We start from the raw sequence: 27,656 nt of genomic DNA, 5'->3' as shown, positions 1-27,656 counted from the left end.
GTTTGCTGTATTCACCACAGTATAGCAACAAGCATTACACTCACGCTATTCAAACCTTGGACATCATCTGCATCGGAAACAATGCTTCCCCTGCGGTTGGAACGACTAAAATAGTCAGCAGCAGTTTCACTTTGGTCAGAAAAATCAGAGGACTTCAAAAGATAAGAAGGGTGAAAGAGCACTGAAGATGATACCACAAAATGAACAAAAGCTTATTTAAAAAAACCAAACACAAACAGGAAATCCAAACTTAAATCTCCATTATTGCAATTTATTCTTGCTTTTCTAACAGTTTAACAGCTATAAAAACTTAATTAGTCTTCTAGATTTTTGCTATTTTAAATGTGTCTACATGAATAAAATGTGTGCCACACTGATGTGAATACTTTAGTCAGCATATACATTGTTTTTTAAACACTCTCTTAGCATGTTTATTACTCTTATAGTTTACTCTATCCAAAATTAAAAGCAATGGACATTTAGTATTGATTCATTTTTCTCATTTGGAGCAATATAAAAAATAAAATCAGAGATACGAAAGGGTTTAGTACTAATATAGTGCCAAACACAAGCTATAAAAAATTATCTTGTTTTAAAAAAAAGGTTTGTCGAGCATAAAAACAGATTATATAACCAGAAGTTGATGAATAAAAGTTGTTATTTTTCTCCATGAATATTGTCTTTTCTTCATATCAACACAATCCCAACACTACTAATTATGAATATGATCTGGGCTGCTTCTCATTCATAATTTTAAGAGGCCTTACAATAGAAGACCCTTACAATAGAAGACAAGCTTGCTCCCTAAAGCTGTATGTCAGACAGGCACCTAAAAAATGCTAATGCTACACATCACTGGTAAAAAAAGCAAACTATATCTAACCATGTTACAGTAATTACAACTGCCATGGGAATTCAAGTGAAATATTTAACTGAGAAAACATTATCCATGTTAAGCCTAGCATTTAATGAGAAGAGTAAGTTTATCATAAGTGTTGTGTTGATAACATTCTACTTCAAAAGGCAGAAAAATACTGTGAACTTTATATTTAGTTTTAAAAGTGATTATATGAGAGAAAAATCTTTAAATGAACAGTTTGAAAATATATTATCTACCCAATTTTCACAATTTAAAACAATAATTCTTAATTTCTTTGTACTCGATGTCCATGATTGATGTAGCCTCATCTTACTCCAATTAAAAGACAGTGAGATGTCTTTTATGCAAATGTGACCAGCTACGTATAAAATAGTTTGCTGATGAACACCTGTCTCAGATTATGCATGTTTAGGACTATGGAGTTTGTATTTTTTGTCACTGCTAGGTGATGTTCTATTTCTCTGACAAAGAGTTTTCCATCTATATCTACATTTTAAATATAATCTTTATTTTTTTAAAATAACCAATTTTCAGTCACAAGTTTGGCTAAACTTTATCTCACTTGCATTTGACAAATTATAAAGATGCTGAACATAATTCTGCTTATATGTATTATGCTTACAGCAAAAGAACAAACAAGTCAAGGGCTACAAACAATCTATGACAACACTGTGCTCTTTTTCATTCAAAACCAACTTATCTTTGCTGATGAAAAGTCCATACTTCTGATAAACCTTACTGTTCCTCCTTCTATACCTTTTGCACTTCTAGTATCTTTCTCAAGACGTTTATCAAAACTGATATAGTTTAAGATGGAGATGCACCATACAGTTTTTCACCAGAGTTTTCTGCTGCATTTCTATCTTCTCTTACTTTCTCTTTTCATTTCCAGTGAGTACTGAGCTAACTTCCAAGGCACTACCCAGAGTAAAACTAAAATATTAACCATAGAAACAGTAGAAAGTTATGAATAAGATTTTTACTTCATCTGCTTTTCAGAATTATTTCATTAAACAAATACTTTGAATGCTATTGACCATTCACTAGTGTGAATGAATAGTACCTTGGCATTATTGGTATCACATATATCTCTATCAGATCTCAGTATGTATATATTCCTATATACGTATAAAGTATATACTTTTAAGAAATTAATCTTAAGAAAAATTAAGGAGACAAGTAGTATTTACACAGTTCAAGAGACTTTACAGATGGATGTTAATACCTCTTAGGTTTTGGAACTTCATAAAACAACAGCAAAATTCCCTTTTTTCTACACCCTCAAAATTCACTCTGACATCTGTTGTAGCTAAAACCATCCAGTTTCTGACAAATCTGGTTTTGTTTAGTCTCTATAACATCATTAAGAATATGCAAAAAACGAAAAGAGGACTGAACTTTCAATTTAACCCATACCAGAACGCTGATATACTTTTTTTTGTGCAGCATGACAAATGAGCAGCTGTACCAATGAAACGAAGACAGTTGTTCTGAAGGAGAAACAGAGCAGAACTATTTAAAATCACTTTGCAGCATGAAAAGCCATCTTTGGAATGACACTTTTAACACAATACAAATCCAGCAACTAATTTCTCTGTTTTGAATACCAGTCACAATAAAAATGGGCCAGCTGCTTCTTACTACACAATATAACAAAGTTTGCATTAATCCTCTTCCACAAAAGAAAGACTTTTTCACATGTATTGTAGTAACAGTTTCATGTGCCTGCCCCAACTATGACATCAAGTAGTAACCCCAACAATGTACTGCACTCCAGTTTCCAATTGCTTCCAATTATATACATTACAAACATTTAATAGATGTTTAGAAAAAAAAATTTGTTATTGCTTCTACACTTTACTGTCTTACTGCTAAAACTTTACATCTTGCTAAGAATCATATCTCTGGCAAATTACATTTTTTGATGCGGAATTGAAAAATTGAGTCATTGTAAATACTAATAATCATTGTGCATTAGTATCAAAGCATTCAGCAAATCATGCAAAAGGCACGCTCACCACAGGACTATTTCGAATTGAGCTTGCTCTTGACGAATAACTGTATTCAGATGGCTAAAGAAAAGTTATGAAGGAAATTTTCACAATTTTCATAATTTTTGTCTCCAGAAAACAAAGATAATGAAAGAAACAACCAAAAGCACTTACAGTGCGAGAACTATATGAGCTATATAATCCATCACCGCACAAAGATGCCTGAGAAGGAGGGAATGAAATACCATTTATAATCAGTCTCAGAAATAATTGTGCCACACTCTTACACACTTTAATGTTCTCTATCTTGTCCCACCTATGCATTTTCCAGTTAACATTATACTTTTTGAAAGGACAAACAATTTTTAAAAATGTCCAGCAGCATTTCCTCCTATTATTAGGGATGTCTATTTCCAATTATAAATCTAAGTATTGCCTTGAAAAATAGCCAAATAGTTTTTTAAAAGATAAATTATTAACTATTTTCAGAAGAAAATTAAATTAAATATTTAAATTGCAATTTGGTTTTCACTGTTCTGAAGCCTTCAGAAGTTTTAATCCACCCTGGGAACCGAAGCCGTATTTTACACTTATCCGTTTTACTTTGTGCTCACCCATGCAGGTTTTCCTGAAGGAGAATGTTTCAAGGTGCAAAGCTGTAATGTATTTATGCAGTGTATAATAAAAGCAGCTCTGGGCAACACAATTGAAAAAAAAAAAAAAGAAAAAAAGAAATACCATCTCATGCTGCTTTCCCCCTACCTATGAAGAGTTCTCTAGTAGAAATTAGAACTATATGTAATAGCAGTCATTATGGTCTTGTTCTCCCTGGATCTTCCAATGATTTCTCAAGAATAGGCACAAAAGTAAAAAAAGTTATCTCTGTTTGTAATCCAAGTGCAGAACAAGACCTCACTAATGACATAAAAACATCACATAAAAATACTTGATGATTTTCTACATAAGCTTAGCATGTCTCTAAATGGCAGCATAGGTTGGATTTGAACAACTATAGCAGCAAAAGGCATAAAGTTTCAGGCATGCATGTCACTTTCTAAAGATGACAACTTTTTGTAGAGAGCCAATCTTATGGCACTTCTAGCTACATTTTTGGTAAAGATGCAGATTAGGTTTTCATCCTATTAATTTTCTATATGATTATTAAATTTAAATATGGCATCTTATTTGAAAGTATTTAAAATGTATTTGCCATAAATTTCTGTAATCTCCTGACAATGATTTTTCCCATTCAAATGCTTAACTTCTTTAAATGCTTTTTTTAGTATTATACATGCAGTTGTTATTTAGTATGCTTAGATTAACTTGTTCTAACCCCAGTGTCTTTCAACATCATTGTTGTGTTCATAAACTTTATGGTTGTCTGTAAAAAGACCAGTAAAACAGCAACAACTGAAATACTTTAAAGAGGCAATTTAACAATGTTAAAAACATTAAACTGAATGCCTCCACAAAATGACACACACAAGCTGCAGATTATTTAAAAATATGAAAAAGATGCACATGTAATACTGCCAAGCCTCATGGCCATACAATACAAATTTAAGGCAACCATGCAAATGGTGCTTACGAACCAAACTGATACTTCTGATCAAACCAGTGTTTACAGAAGGAGACACCTATGAAGAAAAGTGTAATTTTATATTTCTCAGGGCCATTCAAACATCTAAAGATAAGCAAGATGTTATTTTACATTGTACTAACCCTGTAACTCCTAGTTGTTGCCACTGGATCACTGTAGAGAGAAGACGACTGTATTGTGAAGAATAGAAAAAAGTTAGAAACACTTTTTCTGCATACGTTAAATTCTTTTATCTATTGCTCTATATTCCCCCAAAGTTCTAAAGATTGAAATACTGAATTTTACATCTATTATAGACAGGAACTTTAAGAAAAATGTGGATAAACACTCCAAGAAAACCCATTATCTTTGAAATCATAATCTAAAACATTAACTAAAGCTATCTGGTATTTTTATCAGAAGATTTGTAGAAGAGAATGATAAGAAATTAAGTAGTTTTCAAAAGACACATCAATTTCCTCTAGCTACCTATTTAAACTTGACCATGACAGTAGCTGCTGTACTAGAAGATGCTACCCCTCTCACAACAGACCACTGATTTATCATTTACATTACTGTAAAGAAAGTAGTATATTGGTGCTAAACTTTTAAGACTTTTTGTTGTTGTTTTTTTAAAAATAGGACTTTGAAAAAGCAACTGTCACAGTTGCTAGTTGTTTTCTTTATATCATACAGCAATCATGAAACAAGTTATTTTAAATTTAAAACCCCACATATGCAGAACAGAGTAACTTGCATGTTATCCATACATTTTATAAAAGGCAACCCTTAAAAGACATACAATTGTAACCACTATTAGCTGTAATAATTTGCAGTGTTATAGAAAGATAGATAAAAGTTTGCATCATACAGCATAAGTAAGTGAAAACAAATATATGTAATTTACAGACGTTAAAAAATTAATATAGGAAGAGGAGACAGACCCGAGTATGGTAGGAAGGAACTGGTTTATTATATCTAAGGCTGCTATAATTTCTTTGATCATAGTAAATTCCACTCTGTGAGGGGAAAAAAGAAAGGAGAAAACAAAGGTTGCATCTGTAGATCTTGTAAGTAAAAGTCCTATCTCAACATTGCCCAAACATTCCCAAGCTTAGAACCTGTACAGCACACTGTAAAAATCCTCCCTATGTTGACCCAAAATCAATATAACCTTCTGAAGCAAGTAAAGCATAAAAACCCTCCGAACTACTTATGAACTCTGTAAATCAGCATTATCTGTATTTTTAATGCCATGCCCAAAGTGGTAAATAGTTTGGTTTTTTTCCTCCCTAATAAATAAGAAAACCCTGAAAAGTTTATCTAAACCCTGATAAGTGCAGCATGAAATACATGAAAAACATACTCGACAAAACTTGCTAATAATTAGTACAATGTTTTGCTTGATCTTTTTTTTCAATTAGATACCACCCTGAATGAGAGCATTTGGGGAGACAGAAGTACACAAATTCCTAAGAATTTAATGCGGGATGGATGTTTATGTGATCAGCATTAGTTTGTACCATACCACTGTTCTTTATACCTAACATGCATGCTAAAAGCCTGGCAATTATACTTTGGCTTATTTCTGGGGTTTTTTTTGACACTTCCTACATAAATTGCATATATATGCATATATGAGGAAAAAATTTATATACACATATAAAGAAGGAAAAACAGAGAGATGAAGACATGGCAAAGAGTAGTGCTTTCAGCATGTAGCACTTTGTATCTCAATAGGCCGCAGGAGGCAGAAAGATTCATATCACTCATTTCAGAACTGAGGGAACAGGAAAATAGCACCTCAAAAGCGCACAGAGAAGTGCTGTAATACAAATAATTAAATACAAAAAAGATTTCAGCCTTGTCTCAACACAGGCATCCACTGCTGCTCTGACTCCCCCAAACCCTGATGCAACTGTTCATTCATCAGTGCCAAAACCCTCTGAAAAATTACCTCCAAAATATTTAATTTCTTGGCATTATATTCACATATATTACACACTGAACTTTCTAGATTAGTTTTTGGAAGACCACAATAATCCACATGTCTTTCTTAACAGTTCACTGGGTTAATGTCAAGGTTTATGGTAAATTCAATCTGCTTTACATCTACATTTAAAATTTCTCTAACTGATAAGAGACAAAGTGTAAATAATAGAACACATATCTCCATCCTGACTGAATAAACTTTAATCCAGAGAAGTGCCACTGTTAAATATTTCCAAAAGCCTTCCCCAGGCCTCCAATAGAATGTAATTTCTATTAAGCTGGTTCTATTCATGGGATTCCACTGCCATGAGAAGGGTTTCAAACACTCAACTTCAGGTCAGAATTTGGTCAATACTAGAGGTTTCTTTTTTCCTGAAAACATTTATGCATATGTCAGCAAGCTAATAAATTTATCCATAACTGTATCAGTATGTAACTCTATACAGTTAGTATATTTATAATAAATATTATAGTAGAAAACTAACCAACAAATCTTTACGGGAATAAGCAGCTTTCTTCTTTGAACTATGGGATTCACTGTAAGCATGACTCTAAGAATGAAATTTAGAAAATTAATACCACTATATAACAGCATCTTAAAATATAAAGGAGATAAACATAAGGATTTAAGGTTTTTATTATCTACAACAGAACCACAGAAAATTCTAATTACATGATTAGAATAATAGGCCATACTTCTATCACTGTGTAAAAAAAGACTGGCAAGTGAAACTATAACCAACCTTATCCCTGATTAACACAGACTTGGCTTAAGCCAGAGTTCACATTTCACAAAAAAAAATGTAAAACCAATAAATAACTAAAAAAGCTTAATATTACAGGCTATTTTAAATACTATATTGTGTTTGCCTATCTGTAGCTAATTCATATAACACTGCTGTTTAAATAAATTCTGCTTTTTAAGTTGCTTACATATTCCTTTTAGTGGTACTTGGTGCTTGTCATTGCTTAAGGAGACACACACAAATCTCACTTAGCATAATACCAATGAGAATGTGATGCACTCTACTACCACTTCATAACAAATAAGAAGGATTTTTTTTTGAAGTTATAACAAACCACCTGCTTTTTGTCAGGACTGAAATAATTTTCCATTAGATTAAGTTAAAGTTTCTATATGGAAATGGAGAATACAAACACATGCATACACAGACTTTTTTCCAAGTATGTCCTCCAATTCTAATCTGTACGTCACTTCACTACGAAGTTCAGAAATAACAGATAAATAGTAAAAAGTGCTTACAGTAAAGACAGCTGTCTGTAATACGTGACTTCATTAGATTTTCTCCCAGAAAAAGCTTACACATGCATTCTATGGCAAGTGTTAGAATCGTACTGCTATTCTAGGTCTGAAAGTGAGATAGTACAAATTTATATACTTTTTAAAGTCAATATTTCAAAGTAGCTAGTTAGTGCCATTACACCCTAAAAACAAAACACAAAAGCAGTCTTCACTCAAAGACATGCAAAATGTTAACATACAGGGACTGAGTATCTTGTAGATCTATCCTTAGCACTGTCATACTGAAGTAAGAGAAAATGAAATTAAAATCATGAAGTTAAAAAACCAAGGGATATAAAAATTAGCTTTTTTCAAAGAATGACTAAAAAGACTTAAAAGGGAATTACAAGAAAACATTCTACTAGTTATGACAACTTATACATGAAGGACTGCCATTCATACAATCTAAAGGGCATTCTGAGGCTGGAACACTTTTAAATAAAAACTATTTTTATTTCCCCCAACAGCATTCCAGTTTCTAAAAAGTGAGATAATTTTGGACAGCAGTAGGTTACATGAAATATTTCATGTGGTTTTGGTAACAAAACTTTAAATAATTAAGCAAAGTCTCATACGGTAGATTGTATTAAACTGAGTCAGTATTTGTTAGGTTATGTTGTAAAAGGCTCATCTCCACACAGGCAAAGAAGCCCAAAGGACCATCAGTCAGCCCCCCTGTGCAGGTGTGAAATCCATCATGATGTGGGGGCTCTCTGGGGCACCTTACAGACTGAGGGAGGTTACTGCCTACAAGGCATGGAAGACATTACGGGATAGGGGGGAATAGCATCTTGGGATCAGGGGAGGAATCAAAGGTGGGGAAATGGAGGGAAAGAGGTGTTTTTGGAAGGAGCAAGTGTGTGAAAAAGGCAGAATAGTAGTACAAAAGGGCCACCTGTGTGTTAAAAAGACTTCTGGTCCACCAAATTTGACAACTCTTAACAATACTTATGAAAACAGCTTTGCAATAATAGCTTAGCCAGTGTCCTCATGTTTCTTGTCACTCAACAACAGCAGAATTTGTAGAGTTTATATATTAATTTTTTTTTAAAAATACAAATCTTACATTTTCAAAGCAAGCTTGTTTTTTCCAGTTCATTTAAAATTCCACAGGTATAACTTAGCAATTCTGACTGTAGGTAATATGTAATCCAAAATGTTACTAGTATCATCCTAAGCTTTCTTAAAACACAAAACAGAAATTGAAGGTAGTTTGAGAACATTAGATGATATATTAATAGCATGTTAGAGTATTACCCAGTGTAATTTTCAACGAGTACTCAGAGGCTTACAAGAAAAAAAAATTTCTTCTTGTCTATTGATGTCTGAAAATTCCTTCTAGACATCAAACACCAAAAATTCCCTGGTTTTAGAATTTATATTTGTTTATCAATTAATATAGGCCAAGTTTACTTCATATTATTACATATTGTTTTCATATTATCTCAATAGTTCCAATATAGCCAATATTCATAGTATATTAAATAATAATTTAATATTATTAATGTAATTTACAGACTACGGTACCTTTTTGTATTGCTAAAAGTATTACCATACAGGACCCATAGGACACTGTACCAGTTTCAACCAACTTAACTTTTTTTTTTTTCTTTTTTAAAAGTGTTTTTATCTTTAATTATTACCTACAGATAAGCAACCTTGCTACCAGAGAATGGAGACAGATCACTCAGATAATCATTATCAACACAGCACTGAACTTACAGCTTTACTTAACTATTAACAGCTTAACACTCTATACTAACAAATATTTAAATTGCCTAAACTAGGAATACCACAAAATATACAGAAATACCCATTTCTGAAAAAGTAAAATTTCTGTTTGTATTCAATCCTTGACTGTAGGACTAACATCGCAACATAATTGAGAAAAAAGGTTTCTTGCCATAACTTTTAGCAACATCTTTGTGCCTGTCAAGGTTGATGCACAACCTTTGCCACTTCATTTTACTTCTCTTTTGGGCACATTAGAAGAGGAAAAACTGGAGACATTAATTCCCTTCAGACTTGAAATTATGTTCAAGACAGAACACTTACCACTTCACACTTTCTTTGAGCCCTCAAACTTGCTATCACAAAGTGTTTGATTACATCAATCACTGCAGCAGTACAATTAATACTGTTTTCTATAAAGAAGCATGCTTTCACCAAATTACTGCTGTGGTAAGTAGACACAGAAAGTGTTATAAAGTGAACACATCAGAGCATGCTTATCCCAGGCTACACACCACAAAATCTCTCCTTCTGGAGGTACTTGCTCTGTTCCTGTGAGACCCACTGACATCCAAAGAATTCTTAAAAATAAAATTGTAAAAATATATCAATACATAAAATAATTTTTAAAAGTTCTAATGGTAACTGTTAATCTTCACTGAAAAGCATAAAATAATGAAGGCAGTTGAAGAAATTCTGGGTAAGCCCACCCCCAAATAAGCTCTTTTTTTCTGCTAAATTCAAACCCTATTGTTTAGTCAAGGGTAAATTATTTAATCTCCATCTTAGGATGTTCTGTATGTTAACCAAGGCAAGAGCAGATCTCAGCAAACCTGTATCAGCTCACAAGTTTATAAGTGTTGCCACATAGCATATTTTACATGCTTTTTCTGTAAACCATCTACTGTTTGCAAAGTAGTCAACACTACCTGATTTAAATGATTTGGTAAAAATACCTGTGTGAGAAATTGCAGAAACACTTAACACCAGGACTCGCAAGACATTACACAAGATTACATTTAATTGCCAAAACCTTTTAGTAAGTGACAATAACTTTTTTTTTTTTTTTAAGTGACACAAAGAAACAGCTTATTCCACCTTCCAAACAAAATCAACCCTTTTATTTTAGTCATTTGTCTTTCTCCTGGCCTATATATCCACATCAATGACAAGCTGATTTCTAGGCAAATCTACTAGAAACAGGAAAATGTTTACAAACCCTCAATACAACTATTCTTTACCACCATATATGACCTAAAGAGGATATAGGAGAGCCTGTACAATACCAGAAATACTTCTATTAGCAGTCTTTGGGATACCTTGTATTACTCAGGTAAGCCTTGGCCACTAATGAATAATATATCCACACATTCTCAAGAAAATATAACCCTGCATCATATCGAACTTCTTCAAATTGTATCCTAAGGTGCTACTACTTTTTCTTCCACAAATATTACAGAAACACAATAATACTTAAAGTGCAAGAAAAGAAACAACAGTGAACAGATGACCATCAGCATCAGTTTGGAATGAAAGCCCAAGTTACAAATCAGTATTACTCATCTTCAGTAAGTAGCATTGATTCAGGATGACTCTGACTCAGCAGTAGTATTTACTTTATTAAATAAAATTTGCCTCTTTGCAAAATATCTGAGACAGATAGGGAAAATGGGAAAGAGATTTTTTTTTTCCCCATTAGACTTATCTAAACTTGACCAGTGTTTGATCATTAATAGAACCTTCACATGTGACTATGAAATGCGATGTGTAGTAGTAATCATAAGCCAACTGACAACTTATGTAAGATCTTAACACTCTACCACTTCAAGACGAGCCAATTAATTCTTACTATTGGCAATATCTGAAGCCCGAGTACAATTACTCAGCTTTATAAAAAAGAAATAAAACTTATTAGACTGGAATAACACTAAAAGATGACACTTAAAACTTGTCATTATATATCTTATTCCAAATAACTAATTGTTGAACTACATATATTTCCAACCAGTCTTCAAACATCACTCAATTTTTTTCAGCAACAAAAATATACCGTAAATAAATATACGTAGAACAGAAAAAAAAAGTACAAGGTATTTATAGTAAAAACATAGTAAAAGAATTAAAATGTGGCAACTGAGATTCTTTTTAAATGCAAAGATTGAAATACATAAAAATAAACTACCTTGTTAACATTGATGGAAATAAAATACCAGATGAACTTTAACTTTATATGTGACTTAAAATACTGACTCTAAAACTGCTAATGCTTGGAAGACTTAAAGCATCATCCGCTTCCTAAGAAAATGAAACCAAACCCCCCCTTTTTTTTAAAAAGGCCATGATGGAAAAGGAAAGTATACAGTTAGAACACAAACCAAATATGAATGTCGACTGGACTGGTGAGAATACCTGGCCCTCTCTGAATCTTCCTGAGAAAGAAGAAATGCAAAGTTATTTCATAGGAGGGGGAGGGGGAAGAAAAAAAAGAAAAAAGAAAGAAGATGACGACAAAGTAAAAGCAAGTAAAGATGAGCAACATGCTGTTAGTACTTTTAATGCTATGTATTATTTTGAATACTCCATTGTGGCAAGTGAACTCATTCAAGTCAGAACTACTTTGATTTCACCTGATTTGGGTAAGTATGCCAACACACTACATTAGGAGATGTAAATAAGGGGGGGTTAATTAATAATTAGTGTTCAGTAGTCAATCTTTCTTCTGATTACAGTGTTAAAAGCTTTACAAAATTAGAAGTACATCAGTAAGAAATTTACTATATAATTACTACAGTCAGATTATGAACCTTTTACAAAGTTACTTTAGCCCTAATAGAGATGATTATTCTCAAGTTACCTCATACATACTTCAGATTTTCTCCTCTATCATAGGAACAAAGCTTCTTAAGCAAATTCATCAATTTAAGTTATATAGGCAGTTCTGCTCTACAATGACAGTGAAAATAATAAACCCAACTTGTAAAATTTGGGGGAGGACAACTAGCTAAGGCACCTTACTATCTTTTGTTCTGTTGAAAGATCAGAGAATGTTCATTTTGGCTCACACAAAGGAATATGTGAGAAGCAGCAGGACAAAAATAGAACTAATTTAAAATAAAACATTAAAATGTTTCACGTGCCTTAAGTTTCTCAAATTTTTAGTTACAGTAGATAAGCATGTTAATAACAACCTAAGTTTTCAACTACCCCATTTGAAGACTACAACAGGGCTCTAGAACTAGGAATCCTTCCTTAAATTACTCACATCCTACAGTTTTCAATGTCAAACTATTCTAAAGATTGTAAACCAGTTATCTTTACAGTCAAAAGTTCAGCCATCAGATCATAGATGGATATCCAAACTCTAAAGCTGGCTTTTATACTGCTTATGGTCACATGGTTATTTTCTACATTATCATTGGATACATTAACTTGTTTAACATTATTTTGTGACATTTCAAAAGGCCTAGTTAATACTCCGCAGAAAAATAATTTCCCAAAGAGGGGGAAAAAACCCAAAGAGGTTCATTTCATAATGACGTTTTAGTCTTCCTCTCTATAGTGTCTACTTTGAGGTTTAAAGTGAATATTTATGCTATATAACTTTTCAACACGTTAAGGTCAGATCACTGCCAATTTTAAATATACCTCGTGCCTGTGGTCTAAATGAACAAATACCAGTTAATAACATTTGCAGCTTGCAAGCAGACAGTTTGCTGTTTATATAAGATTCCTCTTAATTGCCAGTATAACACTCCAGCTAATAATATGCTCCTATAATGCAAATCTTCAGCTTCTGATACAATTTTCTGTACATTTCTGTTGCTAATTACTTAGGGTAACAAGTCTGTTCCTGACATAGACTCAAAAAATAGAAAGCCAGTGTTAAGCATTCAGCATATTCAGGTCAAAAGGATAAAGTACTACAGTACATATTGTAAAGATAGCTGCTGCTGGTAGCTATAAAGCTTGATTTCTAAGAATTTAAGATTGAAATATGCACTTTATCTAAGACAGACGTTACGTCTCCCAATCCAGGAAGAGAGTGCACATCTCCTCAGAAACCTCCTGCAGTAGATATGCCTATTACGAGTGCAAAAAGAAGGTGGCATTCAGTTGGGTGCCATTATTTTTGAAGTGAGATGGCTCACAAATGCAATCTGTATTCCACAGTTTGGATATCCTTGCTCTCCAGCATAAAAGCATTCAAATGTGCATTCCAGCAAGAGATAACAGAAACCTTTGTTGTTCTCTAAGTGACATGAGAACTAATATACACACAAACGTCAGCTAGGCAAAGAGACAATATAAAGGCAGCACAATTTTGCAAATAAAATTCTAATGACAATCCTAGGATTTCTCAACAGAAGGACCGATTAACTGTAATGGAAGTTTTGACTATTTGAATTTATGGTTAGTCTCAGCATGTATTAATTAAATCTTCTTGATTCAAACCATTCACACAGTGAACACTTCCCTAAAAACCTAAGAAGAAACATCTCCAATCTGCCTTTTTAAGAGGCACACGAAGTTTGTGAAAAGAACTCTCTAAACAAACATTGCATTAAATTATTATAAATTGAACAGAAGCTTTTTTGGATTGTAACTCAACTATCTCTACTCCTTCCTACTTGGTGGATTTAATCTAAATAAATAAACAGTCAAATATTTTATCATTATTAATTCAAAACAATAGGCAAGGGGTAAAAGGATGCAAGTGATGCATGGGGTATTTTTTAGGGTTTGGGGTTTTTCAATCTTTTATAATGGATTTTTGTAAGTCATAGAAGTGACTTAATCATCAGTGAAAATACTAGCATTCACACGTTACTCAAAGAAGAAACAAATAAATGTAAGTCTGCTAAGAAGAAGGAGTAAAACCCCCAAACTCCAGCAATTAACTGAAATAAGAACATTTACTATTGAAAAGATGTTTACCTAGATTGAAACTAATGCAATTTAATTTTAAATAGATTCATGACAAGCCAGCACATGGTGGAAAAAAACCTCCCAACATTTCATTTTAAGAAAAGCATCTGATTTCATAGTTTGTCTTTTGCTGCTATAAAATACCATCGATACCACATCTATATAGAGTTTATACACATTTGTTTTCAGTAACAGAACACTTTGAAATGACACACAGCAAACCATTAGTAAATTACTTCCTCCAAATCCTATGTTAGTTCTCCGAGTGGCAAAAACATGCACAACAGGTGGTTTTAGCCTACCATCCATTTCTGGATATGAGCCCATTTTCTATCATACGAATGCTGAGAAAACTACAGAATGTAAAAACAAAAACAAACAAACCATTTACAGTACAGATTAGTCACCACACAAGACTGGATTCCCAAATCAAAAATTTGGAAAAATCTAAATTAATTGCCATGTAATCTTCACTACTTTTTTTTTTTTTTTACGAGAAATGTGTGGAGCAACATAAAACCGTATGTGTAAATATCATCCCAATTCTATTAATTTTTTAAAAATAAAGGTCCTGACAATAAGTATTTATTGTGCATACTTTTGGTATAATCCATATGGGAAGAAATTGACTGAAAACTGCATATGTACAGTCCCATATCCAAATTAGTCAGTTACTAAGTATAGTATAAACACATTAAAAACAGAGCAAAATAATTCTCTCCACTTTTTCATATTTGTTTAGCCTATACTTTAAGCAGTGTACGTTTTGGGTACATTCATATTAATTATTTATGCTATTCTGCCAGTTATCCATATTTACATGGATCTTTTGCAAAGCAACAAGCAGCAAAGAAACTGCTATGTGTTAAGTAATTGTTCTCATAAAAGCACAAAAGTCACCAGCTGACTCAGCCACAAAGCTAGTCATTCAAATCCAGACAATATTAAACTTCATATTAGAAGCTGAAAACTGTTTCTTTCTATGTAAAATTATTTATACAAGCCTGAGTTCTGGACATTGTCATTATGTTCTCTCTTCTGCTCATTTAAAAATCAAATAAGCAGTAATAAGAAAACCTCAGCCCTTTAAATATCTAAACTTCTAGATTAATCTTTATCCAATTTTGATTGCTAGCATTGAATTTACTGCATTTGTTAAAGGTAAAACATCCAAGCATCTGTTTTGCCTGTAAGGCTAGCATTTAAAAATCACATTAAAACAGTTTTATTTTTCATCTGAAAGCAAGAGTGCTAATAGCCTATTTTGTATAGCAGATTTTTTTCCACAATACAAGTGTAACTATTAAGAAAGTTCAAAATGAACATTCAGATTAATATTTTGTGAGGTGCTATCCACAGGTAAATACAAAGCAAGTTATCTTTTTAGGTATATAGCCTAAGGGGAAAGAGAAAGGTATAGGGGGAAGAGAGAGAGAGGCTAACAGTTGCCTGATGCTGAAATACTAGCACCCAGCTGAATTACACTAAAGGACAAAATCTGATGCAAATACAGGAATAAAATACATTAAGAATTTTAGTAAAGGTTTGCAATAATTCCTGATGATTTACACTACCTCTTTTTGCTGTCGCTCCAGCTCTCTCATACGTATATCTCTTGCTTCTGCTCGAGCTGCCCGTTTGGCTGCAAGCCTGGCTTCTGCCTACAAGCAAATAGAAAATACTGGAAGTTAAACCCACATTTTTTGTATAATGATCTGAGTACTCAATTTAATAATCTCTTCACAAAAACACATTAAGATTCTAACATCACAATACATTAGTAAAGAAATCAGAGTTCTCAGAATTAAATTTCAGAAGGGATATATACCTAACTCTTTACAGATATCATTACTAGTTGAAAGAATTATGTTGATAAAAGAACTGAGTTCAAAAGTATTACTATCACTAAATCTAAAAAACCATGTCCTGCGGACTTTAACAGGATTTTGCCTATGCATAGTACTTAAATAGGCATGTATGCAGCTGCAGAATCTTTGGCCACACGAAGACATTAAAACAAAAAAGAAAGAATCAAAACAAAGATATTAAACCACCACTGTTCATGTCATATTTAAAGGCTCTTCTATAATTTGGAATTATTTCAAAAAGCAAACATCACTAAAAAGTTGAATTACTTCAAACAGCAATCATAATCAAATCCATTATTGGACCAAATGCAAGAAATTTAGGGTTACAGTTCCTCCAGAATGAACTTAAACCTTCACCATCACCAAAAAGGGACTTTCCCTACCTTTTCATTCAAGCCCTTAATACTCCCAACACTCAGAATCTGCTGTAAGCCAATTTTACCAACTACCACAGCAGAAAGTTAACAATGACAACAACAAAAAAGTAGTTTTCTGCTGTGTTAGTGAAATGAATTAGCTTGTACAAGGGTCCTATGAATACCAGACCCAGCAGAAGGGACAACCAGTAGCAAGACCTTCCCCCTTTCAGTGGCAAAAAGCTGTTACATCTGCACTGCTTGTGAAACCTGGTTATTGGCAGATAGAACTATGTATTTCCTACACTCTCTATCTAGTCTCAACCAAAAAGAAACACATTGTCTTTAAGACCTTAAATGCTTCCTCAAATTTAATCAGTTAATTAATTACATCATACAATAATTTTGACATGAAGCTAATTGTTGAGGAAAACACAAGCTCAATTTTTTCATGTTCAAATAATGAGTTGATGAATATTTTCTCTTAAATTCTTGAAATATTAAACCACTGAAGACAAGTTTTCCACCAAAAATTCCAGTTGTCTATCTAGTGTTAATTAAAAACTTATGAGAAACACCAGCAGCCAAAAATTAAGAATTCCTAATATCCAAACCATTTAATTTTAAAGAGCTTCTTAAAAATGTAAAATTCAGTGGAATTTTGCCTTTGGTTAAGGATAATTTTTTTCTGCTTTCGCCACTATCACAGTATAGATTTATGTAAAATATTAGAGACCTATAAAATCCATGACAATTGCAAGTAACTATCTTTTACTGTGCTTCAGGAAAAAGGAAGGAGTATTTAACTCAGGGTTTAACTTTAAATTATGACTAAACTACAGGTACAAAAACATCTATCAAATAGTGACAAGAAAGAAGGCAAACACATTATATCTTTATTACTTAAAATAGTTTGTCTTAACTTCAAATTACTCTCATTAAGATTGTTTTTCTATATTTTGCATACTGAGATGAAATGATTCCAAGTCTGTGTCAGCACTCCTGACTGCCGCAATATAATCTTTTTTCATAGCAGCATAAAGCTGCTGCTCTTCTTACCTGATGACAGCACACAAGAAAAGCAAGGGAATTCCCATGCAACAGGAAGTCTTTTCTCACTTGCAGCCCGGCCCACTTTGTAATTGTCTGTAATCATAGCTCTGCACATATAAACTTTCACATAGACATGTATGCAGAACAGAAAGGACTCAGACAGCTGATATGTCTGGATTTAGTTCTGTCTATAGATCAGCAGATACATGCATCTAGCCTTTAGACTCCAGCAAGGCTTTACTGTTAAAGCTAGAAAGTGCATTTGTTTACAGATTCATGCTAAAAATCAATTCATATTTCCCCACTTTCTTCTAGTCCTACAGCCAGAGACCTAACTTTCACATTCCTACAGTAGAGGGGAAACAAATTTTTTTCCAATTTACTAAACCCTTCATAAAATACAGGAGAATTCTACAAACATTTGTCATAAAATAGGTGTCTGAAATTGAGGAAAAAAAAATATCTTGCCTTTTAAGAGAATTTTTTTAGCAAAAAACAGTTTGGTATTACATTAATTATTAATCTGAGCAACTAGATTCCTCTGAAAAAGTACACAATTTCAAAAAGACAAAGAAGATGGCAAGTTGACTGAAAGTGCAGTTCTTGGGTTTCCTTCACCAAACCTTACATCATGAGACAAATCATATTACCATTTGAAAAGCCATCATACTGAATATTTCTTTATTCTCAGCAGAATTGTTAGAGAGCAGACCTCATGTTATTAATAGAGCACTCATACAAATCTTGGTAACTCTGAAATTCAAAATTACCATTAATAAATAACCATAATTCAAAAGGACACAGTTTTCCTCCAGGGTGCTGCTGTTCACTCTATTGTGTTACTGAAGAAGGCCCATAAAAGTTGTGAAACAAATTTCCACCAACAAACTCTTCACAAGTTAAATTCTTCAGCTATGTTGAAATAAAGTCTTTAAAGATATGCTAAGGGAAATACAGTGCCACAACAGCTTTGAATAGAGAACTGAGTTGAGAAGATGAAGCTGTTTGGACTGTAGAAGCAGCAGAGAAAGAAAATCTAGACTACTGTTTATTTTTTAGAAAAAAACCAGCAAAAGGACAGGCAGTCATGTTATAATGCTTTTTCTAGCTCAATTAGTATTTGAATTTAAGAGCATTCCAAATACATTGCTATTGCTTGCTCATAGGAGCTTGGGAGTCAGTCCAGGTTGCTTTCTACAGCCTGCATTAAACAAATTCCAGTCTTGGAAAACTACAGACTGGCCACTACAGTCTTGATTTCAGTTTCATCGCTCATTATTCTCTGTACAGTCTTTAGACCAGACACACATAAATAAAATACGTTATTTATGATAAATATATTACAGTATCATCTAATTGAAGTACAGCTTGTTAAAGAGTGATATAACATACCAAATTCCTATTTTCCTGAAATAAAAATTAAACTGTGTGTGGATGGTCCAAGATCTAGCAAATCTGACACTATTTTAGAAGTTTCTAAAGGCGACTTCCAACTGCTAAAAAGAAATGCGGTAGCTGAAGGTTCTTGAACACTTCAACTGCAAATAAGAGATGAGGTATCCAAACATGTTAGCACCATACCAGTACACTTATACTGGTGGCTAAAATGAAAAGAAACCTCTTGGTTATATATTCTGGAGGACAAACAGGAGCCATAAGGTATAGATGCGACAATTTTGCATGGAATTTATTCAGAGAAGTGACCAAGAAAGGAGAGAGAGGACTACAGAGAAGATCTTTGTAACAGAAGAGATTGGGTAGAAAGAAAGACAAGGAAGAAGCCCTCAAGACTTTGGATAGGAAAAAAAAAAGAACTAATTAATAAAGGGTTAATTATTAACTAAATATGTAAATTTTTTTTTTGTATATTAACACACTCATACTACTCCTTAACTTTTACCTTCTACCCTAAGGACAAATACGCAATTTTAAACCAAGTGCCATATCTGCATTTCTTTGATCATTAGCTCTGCTCTGAATAACAAAACAAAGCCATCTGTTCATCGCCGAGTTCTGGAATTCTTCATTTCAAAATAGGTACCAAAAAGCTTCACATGCAAAAAAAAAAAGAAAAAGGTAATGTTTCTTTGCACCTGCATAAACAGCATTTCATTCTAGAGGAATATGATGATTCTGGCTGTTTTCAAGCAGTTAAGCTACTACCTTGAAGCAGTACTCACTTTGATTTGGTTATTTTATTGCATACATTTAGTAACCATAGGGGTAGCAAGAGAATATTCTCCTTCTATTACAGGTGACATGGTCAGTTTCCTCATTTTCAGCTAAACCCTGATTACTAACAACTACTTACAGTCATTTAGAAAACCATCTCTGCTTACTTCATTTTTAACATTTTTTTTTCCATACATATTCTGCCACAATCTTTTGAAAACCTTACAAACCATTTTATCTCAACATTGAAGGATAAAATGTAGTACTTCAGTTAAATCCAAGATATTTTTGGCAAGAAAGAAAGGAGAAAGGGAAAAAGACCAGATTTTAATTTGAATGCCTCTGTAGAAAATGAGTCTGTAGTCTCTCATTTCTGATGTGTTTTTTCTTAGTCTCTTCACAGCAATGATCAACTTCTTCACCAAGTTAAGAAGCATACTAGTGCACAGAATTGATATGGTAGAAGCTGCCCTACATGTTGAGCAAGGAGAAGCATAACATCTGTCTCCATAGTGTAGACAGGCATCTTTCTCCTTCCCCTTGCTTGCAAGAAGGAATTCACTAGAAAGCAACAGTATTTTATTTTTTATTTTCATACTGTAGAGGTCATTCATTAACTAGTTCAGATTCAGCATAAAAGCTTCATAAGGAAAAAATATAGGCTACACTAAAATATGCTATTCACCTCTGAAAAAAATATGAATGCTTTTCATTGAAAAATCAGAATTATTTTGTCATCACGGGCTACATACAATACATATAACTCATTCCCCTCTCTGTCAAGGGATATGCAGTTTTTACAGTCCTGCAGTTTCCAATGCAGGAGGCCCAAGCAAGGAAGGTTTTCCTTCTTCCACCAGACAGCAGTGGTGAGGGCACTGGCTACCCCTGCCGAGGTACCCGGCTCCCTTTCTGCTGCAGGGTGTTTGACAGAACTACACCAGTACATTCTGCTAGCTCCGGCAAAGCACCAGGATGAGCATTTTAAAAATGTTCACCGTATTTCTTAATACGCTACTTACACACTGCACTATAAAGTTTATTTCATCATTTCTTATTAAATGAACATGCATTATTTCTCTCTTCTGTTGCTCATTTTGTCTGTATTCTCATTTCCACGCTTTTTGCCCTCCTTATCTCCTTACTGTCTCCAGGACCCAAGGCAATACTACCACTTGTGCCAAATGTATTTCTTATGCTCCTCTGAAATGTCTTCCTTGCACTTATTTCTGATGTGCCTTACTCTTTCTCCAGTTGCCTACAAAGCAAACACTATAATCGACAAAATCTTAATGTTTACATGATTTACAGGTTTAGAATTCTTTATTTCTGATGTCTCTTCTTCTTCCATTTATTATACAGATCCATATATAGATTAGAAAATCTTTAGAATACCTTATCACCTATAAAATATCCTTAACCACTATTGAAAACAGCAGCAAAGTTTTTAATTAATACTGAAGTAGAAACAGCTGATGGAAAAATATTTAAGTGATCTCTTATTAAAACATAAATTAAAAAATCATCTAGCATCTACAAAGACAATCTCTGTATGAGGGTGGGGTTCTTTGGGGTTTTGTTTGTTTTCTTAATGAAAGCTGAAGATGAGAGAAACATGTCCTGAACTTTGAATAGATTCAATACGACAAAGACTACATCGTTAACCATTTTGAAACCATTCATGATACAGCCTTCAAACATTTTGAAATATTGAACTCTTGGCTTTTTCTACACTGGCAATTAAGTAACATAACATTTTTACCAAAGTAAGAACAATTGCACTCTACCCAAAGAGAGTGAATTTTAAATCCAAATGAATCTTTATTCTCTCCCATGAGAAAACACCTCTTAAGAGTTTCCAGGCTCCTGCTATACAATTAGAGGAGAGTCATGAGAATGGTTCCTGAAAAAATACACAGAAGATGCTACAAGAAGGAAATGAAATGAACAGTAATGCAATCCTTGTCCACAAGCTCTAGTTCTTTGTCATCAAGAGTTATTCAGCCCTGAAGAATGGAAGGGTTGCTAATGCAAGCACAGAAAGAAAGGATATAAAAGGTAAATCCTGATTGTCCCTTCACACTGCTACTTATTGGGTTGAGGCTGGTGAGATGACAAGAGTCAGACTCTTCTCACTTTCTGGCATGATGTTCACTGTATCTGAGCTTGAACTGAAGTCAATGTAACAACACAGAAGTGACTAAAACTTTTGCTGTGGCATGTAAGGCTGGTCTTGGAGAAAGAGGTCTCAAGTAATCATAAGAGATGCCTGGTGATGACAAGTTACTGCTGCATATGTAAGATGAACACAACAACTTGTGTGCAAATTAGAAAGACTAGCGAAACAGCAATGCAGATGTCAGCTGAAGATACACTGTCCACAAAACAACTTGTCCTGGGTTCAGCTGGGATAGAGTTAATTTTTACAGGAACCTGGGAGGTGGGGGCATAGCCGGGGCAGCTGACCTGGACTAGCCAAGGAGCTATTCCATACCATGGGACATCATGCTCAGTATATAAATGGGGAGCGGGCCGGGGGGTGGTCTCTGTTTTCGGTGGGGGAAGTGGCGGAGTGTCGGGTCCCGGGTGGTGAGCAGTTGCACTGTGCATCACTCTTTTTGTATACTTTTTCATTAGTACCGTTGTTGTTGTTGTTGTAATCTCTTTGTGTTTGTCCCAGTAAACTGCCTTCATCTCAACCCTCGAGGTTCCAGTTTCTTTTTCTTTTCTCTCCTCCGTCTCCTCCCCATCCCACCGGAGCGGGGCGGAGGAGTGAGCGAGCGGCTGCGTGGTCCTTTGTTACCGGCTGGGCTGAAACCACGACAGTCCTTTTTGGCGCCCAACGTGGGGCAGAAGGGTTGAGATAACGACAGATCTGGCCAGAGCGTGTTGAAACAAATTTGCCAAACGCATTTCTTGGATAAATAGATGTTAGTCACAATGTTGTTTCATTTGTTTACATGGTGGCATTTTGTAAGCTATTATATGCTCTATGCATTGCCTGTAGTTGCGTATCTCATCTCTGGGAGAGTGATTGGGATTATCATTTTGCTGTACTGGGCAATGTCAACTTATGAAATTATTACATCACTGGTCATGAGGTTAAGCTGGTATCTGTATGAGGCAGTGATAACATTTCCATACTTTGGGCGCCTTCTGTCGGATTTTATTGGTAATTACACCCAATCCATGGGGAAGTTAGAGGGGGATACCTCCCCCCGTCCGTTCACCTCCCTTTTCTCCTTCCGACTAATTACAACAGCTTTTGAGAATTTTGAATATCCTTGGGATGCACAAGCCAGTGTGCTGTTAGTGCTATGCCTCCTGAATATGTTTCAGGTCTTCTTTAGGGCTACAAAAAGGCTCTAAGAGTACCACTCAGAGATCTCCCCCAAAGCTGGATACTCATGGGTGGCACGGCATGCGGGAGGATATGGGCAGGTATCTAGAGAACTTCTCACCGCCAGTGACTTGGAAGTTCACTCCCGAACAACTACAGAACCCTCATGAAGTGACAGAATATTTGAAAGAAAAATGCTGTGGCTATCCCAGAGACACACAACTCACTACATTGTGCTGGGCCCTGGCCAGTATCTACCAAACACTGCTTGATACTAGGCAGCACCCTCAGGGAGAAAAGATGGAAAACAGAACAACAGGCACCGTGGCTGCCCCTACCCCGACAACAGACACCGTGACTACCCCTACCCCGGTGACAGACACTTCAGCTAAACCAGAGAACCAACCTGTGCCAGTATCAGTCGCCCCTGTACAGAAAAAGAAACACACAAAGAAATCAGTTCGCTTAGCGAGAGATGAAGATGAATCAGGGTCATCGCGAGAACAGGAGGTAGAGGCCGAACCTGAAATAATTACCCGATCTCTATCCATGAGTGAGTTGTGTGACATGCGAAAAGATTTTAGCCGCCACCCAGGTGAGCACATTGTTACCTGGCTGCTCCGATGCTGGGATAGCGGGGCTAGTAGTGTGGAATTAGAGGGTAAGGAAGCCAAGCAGTTGGGATCTCTGTCTAGGGAAGGGGGCATCGACAAGGCGATTGGGAGAAGAACACAAGTCCTCAGCCTCTGGAGGCGACTTCTGTTAGGTGTAAAGGAAAGATACCCCTTCAGGGATGAAGTTACATGTCACCAAGGCAAGTGGACCACCATGGAGAGAGGTATCCAGTACCGGAGAGAATTAGCCATGCTGGAGGTGATTTATAATGATCCAGAAAATGCTCAGTCACCCACAGATCCAGATGAAGTCCAATGCACACAACCCATGTGGTGGAAGTTCCTACAAAGTGCACCACCAACCTATGCCAACTCATTGGCAGTAATGTCCTGGAGAGAAGGCTATGGCCAAAGGGTGGATGAATTGGCTGTCCAACTCTGGCAATACGAAGGAAGTCTCTCTTCCTCCCTACGGGCCTGTGTCTCAGCTGTAGAGGAGTTGTCCCGAGAGTTCCAGCAATTCAAAGTGGATCTGTCCTCCTCCTCACCTGTACAGGCCCGCATCGCAGTTATTGGGAGTAAGTGTTCCTCTGCCCAAGAGAGAGGAGAGAGAAAGTACACTCGACGGGCTAATCTGTGGTTTTACCTGCGTGACCATGGAGAGGACATGAGGAAGTGGGATGGAAAACCTACCTCAGTCTTGGATGCACGGGTACAGGAGTTGTGAGAAAAAGCAACCAGAAAAGAGAATTCTTCTTGGAAAACTGCTGCTCCAGTTTCCTGTGAGCAGTTGTCCTGGGTTCAGCTGGGATAGAGTTAATTTTTACAGGAACCTGGGAGGTGGGGGCATAGCCGGGGCAGCTGACCTGAACTAGCCAAGGAGCTATTCCATACCATGTGACATCCTGCCCAGTATATAAATGGGTAGCGGGCCGGGGGGTGGGCTCTGTTTTTTCGGTGGGGGAAGTGGCGGAGCGTCGGGTCCCGGGTGGTGAGCAGTTGCACTGTGCATCACTCTTTTTGTATACCTTTTTTTCATTAGTGCCGTTGTTGTTGTTGTAATCTCTTTTGTGTTTGTCCCAGTAAACTGCCTTTATCTCAACCCTCGAGGTTCCAGTTTCTTTTCCTTTTCTCCCCTCCGTCTCCTCCCCATCCCACCGGAGGGGGGCGGAGGAGTGAGCGAGCGGCTGCGTGGTCCTTTGTTACCGGCCGGGCTGAAACCACGACAGCAGTCCCCCAGATGTGGTAGATGGGCTGATCTCATTTCTGATCCCGTTGAAGGGACTTCTGATTCACATGTGCAGAAAGTGAGTAATGGATATTCTAACCAGGATTAGAGGGGCCCTGCCTCCAGCCAGGTGGAGGAGAGGGACAGCCAAGTCTACTGGACAGTGTGGATTCGATGGCCTGGCACATCAGACCCACAGGAATATAAGGCTCTAGTAGACACTGGTGCACAATGTACCCTAATGCCATCGAGTTATAAAAGGGGCAGAGCCCATCTGTATCTCTGGTGTGACAGGGGGATCCCAAGAGCTAACCGTATTGGAAGCTGAAATGAGTCTAACTGGGAATAAGTGGCATAAACACCCCATTGCGACTGGCCCAGAGGCCCCGTGCATCCTTGGTATAGATTATCTCAGGAGGGGGTATTTCAAGGACCCAAAGGGGTACCGGTGGGCCTTTGGTGTAGCTGCATTGGAGACGGAGGAGATTGAACAGCTGTCTACCCTGCCGGGTCTCTCCCAAGACCCTTCGGTTGTGGGGTTGCTGAAGGTTGAAGAACAGGTGCCAATTGCTACCACGACGGTGCACCGGCGACAATATCGCACCAACCGAGACTCCCTGATCCCCATCCATAAGCTGATTTGCCAATTGGAGAGCCAAGGAGTGATCAGCAAGACTCACTCACCCTTTAATAGTCCCATATGGCCCGTGCAGAAATCTAATGGGGAATGGCAACTGACAGTAGATTATCATGGGCTGAATGAAGTCACACCACCGCTGAGCGCTGCTGTGCCAGATATGTTAGAGCTTCAATACGAACTGGAATCAAAGGCAGCTAAATGGTATGCCACAATTGACGTTGCTAATGCATTGTTCTCCATTCCTTTGGCAGCGGAGTGCAGGCCTCAGTTTGCTTTCACTTGGAGGGGCGTCCAGTACACCTGGAATCGACTGCCCCAGGGGTGGAAACACAGCCCCACCATTTGCCATGGACTGATCCAGGCTGCACTAGAAAAAGGTGAAGCTCCAGAGCACCTGCAATATATTGATGACATCATCGTATGGGGCAACACAGCAGAAGAAGTTTTTGAGAAAGGGAAGAAAATAATCCCAATCCTTTTGAAGGCTGGTTTTGCCAAAAAAGAAAGTAAGGTCAAGGGACCTGCGCAGGAGATCCAGTTCTTAGGAGTAAAATGGCAAGATGGGCGTCGTCAGATCCCTGTGGACGTCATCAACAAAATAGCAGCTATGTCCTCACCGACTAATAAAAAGGAAACACAGGCTTTCTTAGGTGTTGTGGGTTTTTGGAGAATGCATATTCCAAATTACAGTCAAATTGTAAGCCTATTTGTACCAAGTTACTCGGAAGAAGAACGATTTTAAATGAGGGCCTGAGCAACGACAAGCCTTTGAACAGATTAAGCAGGACATTGTTCACGCAGTAGCTCTTGGGCCATTCCGGACAGGACAAGATATTAAAAATATGCTCTACACTGCAGCTGGGGAGAATGGCCCTACCTGGAGCCTTTGGCAGGAAGCACCTGGGGAGACCCGCGGCCGACCTCTGGGGTTTTGGAGTCGGGGATATCGAGGATCCGAGGCTCGCTATACTCCAACTGAAAAAGAGATCTTGGCAGCATATGAAGGAGTTCGAGCTGCCTCAGAAGTGGTTGGTACTGAAACACAGCTCTTCTTAGCACCCCGACTGCCAGTGCTGGGCTGGATGTTCAAAGGGAAAGTTTCCTCTACGCATCACGCGACTGACACCACGTGGAGTAAGTGGATCGCACTGATCACACAGCAAGCTCGCATAGGAAACCCCAGTTGCCCAGGAATGTTAGAAGTGATCACGGACTGGCCAGAAGGCAAAGATTTTGGAATGTCGCCAGAGGAAGAAGTGACACGGGCTGAAGAGGCCCCGCTGTATAATAAACTGCCAAAAAATGAGAGGCAATATGCCCTGTTCACTGATGGGTCCTGTCGCATTGTGGGAAAACATCGAAGGTGGAAGGCTGCTGTATGGAGTCCTACACGACTAGTCGCAGAAACTGCTGAAGGAGAAGGTGAATCGAGTCAGTTTGCAGAGGTGAAAGCCATCCAGCTAGCATTAGACATTGCTGAAAGAGAAAAGTGGCCAGTGCTCTATCTCTATACTGACTCATGGATGGTGGCAAATGCCCTATGGGGGTGGCTACAGCAATGGAAGAAGGGCAATTGGCAGCGCAGAGGTAAACCCATCTGGGCTCCTGCACTGTGGCAAGATATTGCTGTTCGGATAGAGAAGCTAGTGGTAAAAGTACGTCACGTAGATGCTCATGTGCTCAAGAGTTGAGCCACTGAAGAACATCAAAACAACCAGCAGGCGGATCAGGCCGCCAAGATTGAAGTGTCTCAGGTGGACCTGGACTGGCAACGTAGGGGTGAGCTATTTATGGCTCAGTGGGCCCATGATACCTCAGGCCATCAGGGAAGAGATGCAACATATAGATGTGCTCGAGATCGAGGGGTGGACTTGACCATGGACACTATCGCACAGGTCATCCATGAATGTGAAACATGTGCTGCAATTAAGCAAGCCAAGCGGTAAAACCCCCTGTTGCATGGAGGGCGATGGCTGAAATATA

The 27,656-nt window shown here is 36.6% G+C and overlaps 1 protein-coding gene across 5 annotated transcripts in view; it reads right to left on the bottom strand.

Moving 5' to 3' along the window:
* LRRFIP2 (LRR binding FLII interacting protein 2) overlaps window positions 1-27,656 on the bottom strand; it is an 86,969-nt gene that overhangs the window by 44,937 nt on the left and 14,376 nt on the right. For 4 of the 5 annotated variants that reach the window (XM_049817533.1, XM_049817535.1, XM_049817534.1 and 1 more), the window contains exon 2: window positions 15,977-16,063. In XM_049817533.1, coding sequence (XP_049673490.1) covers window positions 15,977-16,063 — 87 coding nt within the window. Of the gene's footprint in view, window positions 1-44; window positions 153-2,898; window positions 2,953-3,045; window positions 3,094-4,593; window positions 4,642-5,394; window positions 5,470-6,927; window positions 6,994-7,945; window positions 7,988-9,991; window positions 10,058-11,851; window positions 11,906-14,704; window positions 14,756-15,976; window positions 16,064-27,656 lie in introns of all 5 variants that reach the window. The other variant, XM_049817537.1, reaches the window with a different exon arrangement.

This window comes from Accipiter gentilis, chromosome 14, assembly GCF_929443795.1.
Source record: "Accipiter gentilis chromosome 14, bAccGen1.1, whole genome shotgun sequence".
In the NCBI taxonomy this organism is placed as follows: domain Eukaryota; kingdom Metazoa; phylum Chordata; class Aves; order Accipitriformes; family Accipitridae; genus Astur; species Astur gentilis.
This window is presented reverse-complemented; position numbering and strand designations above follow the sequence as displayed.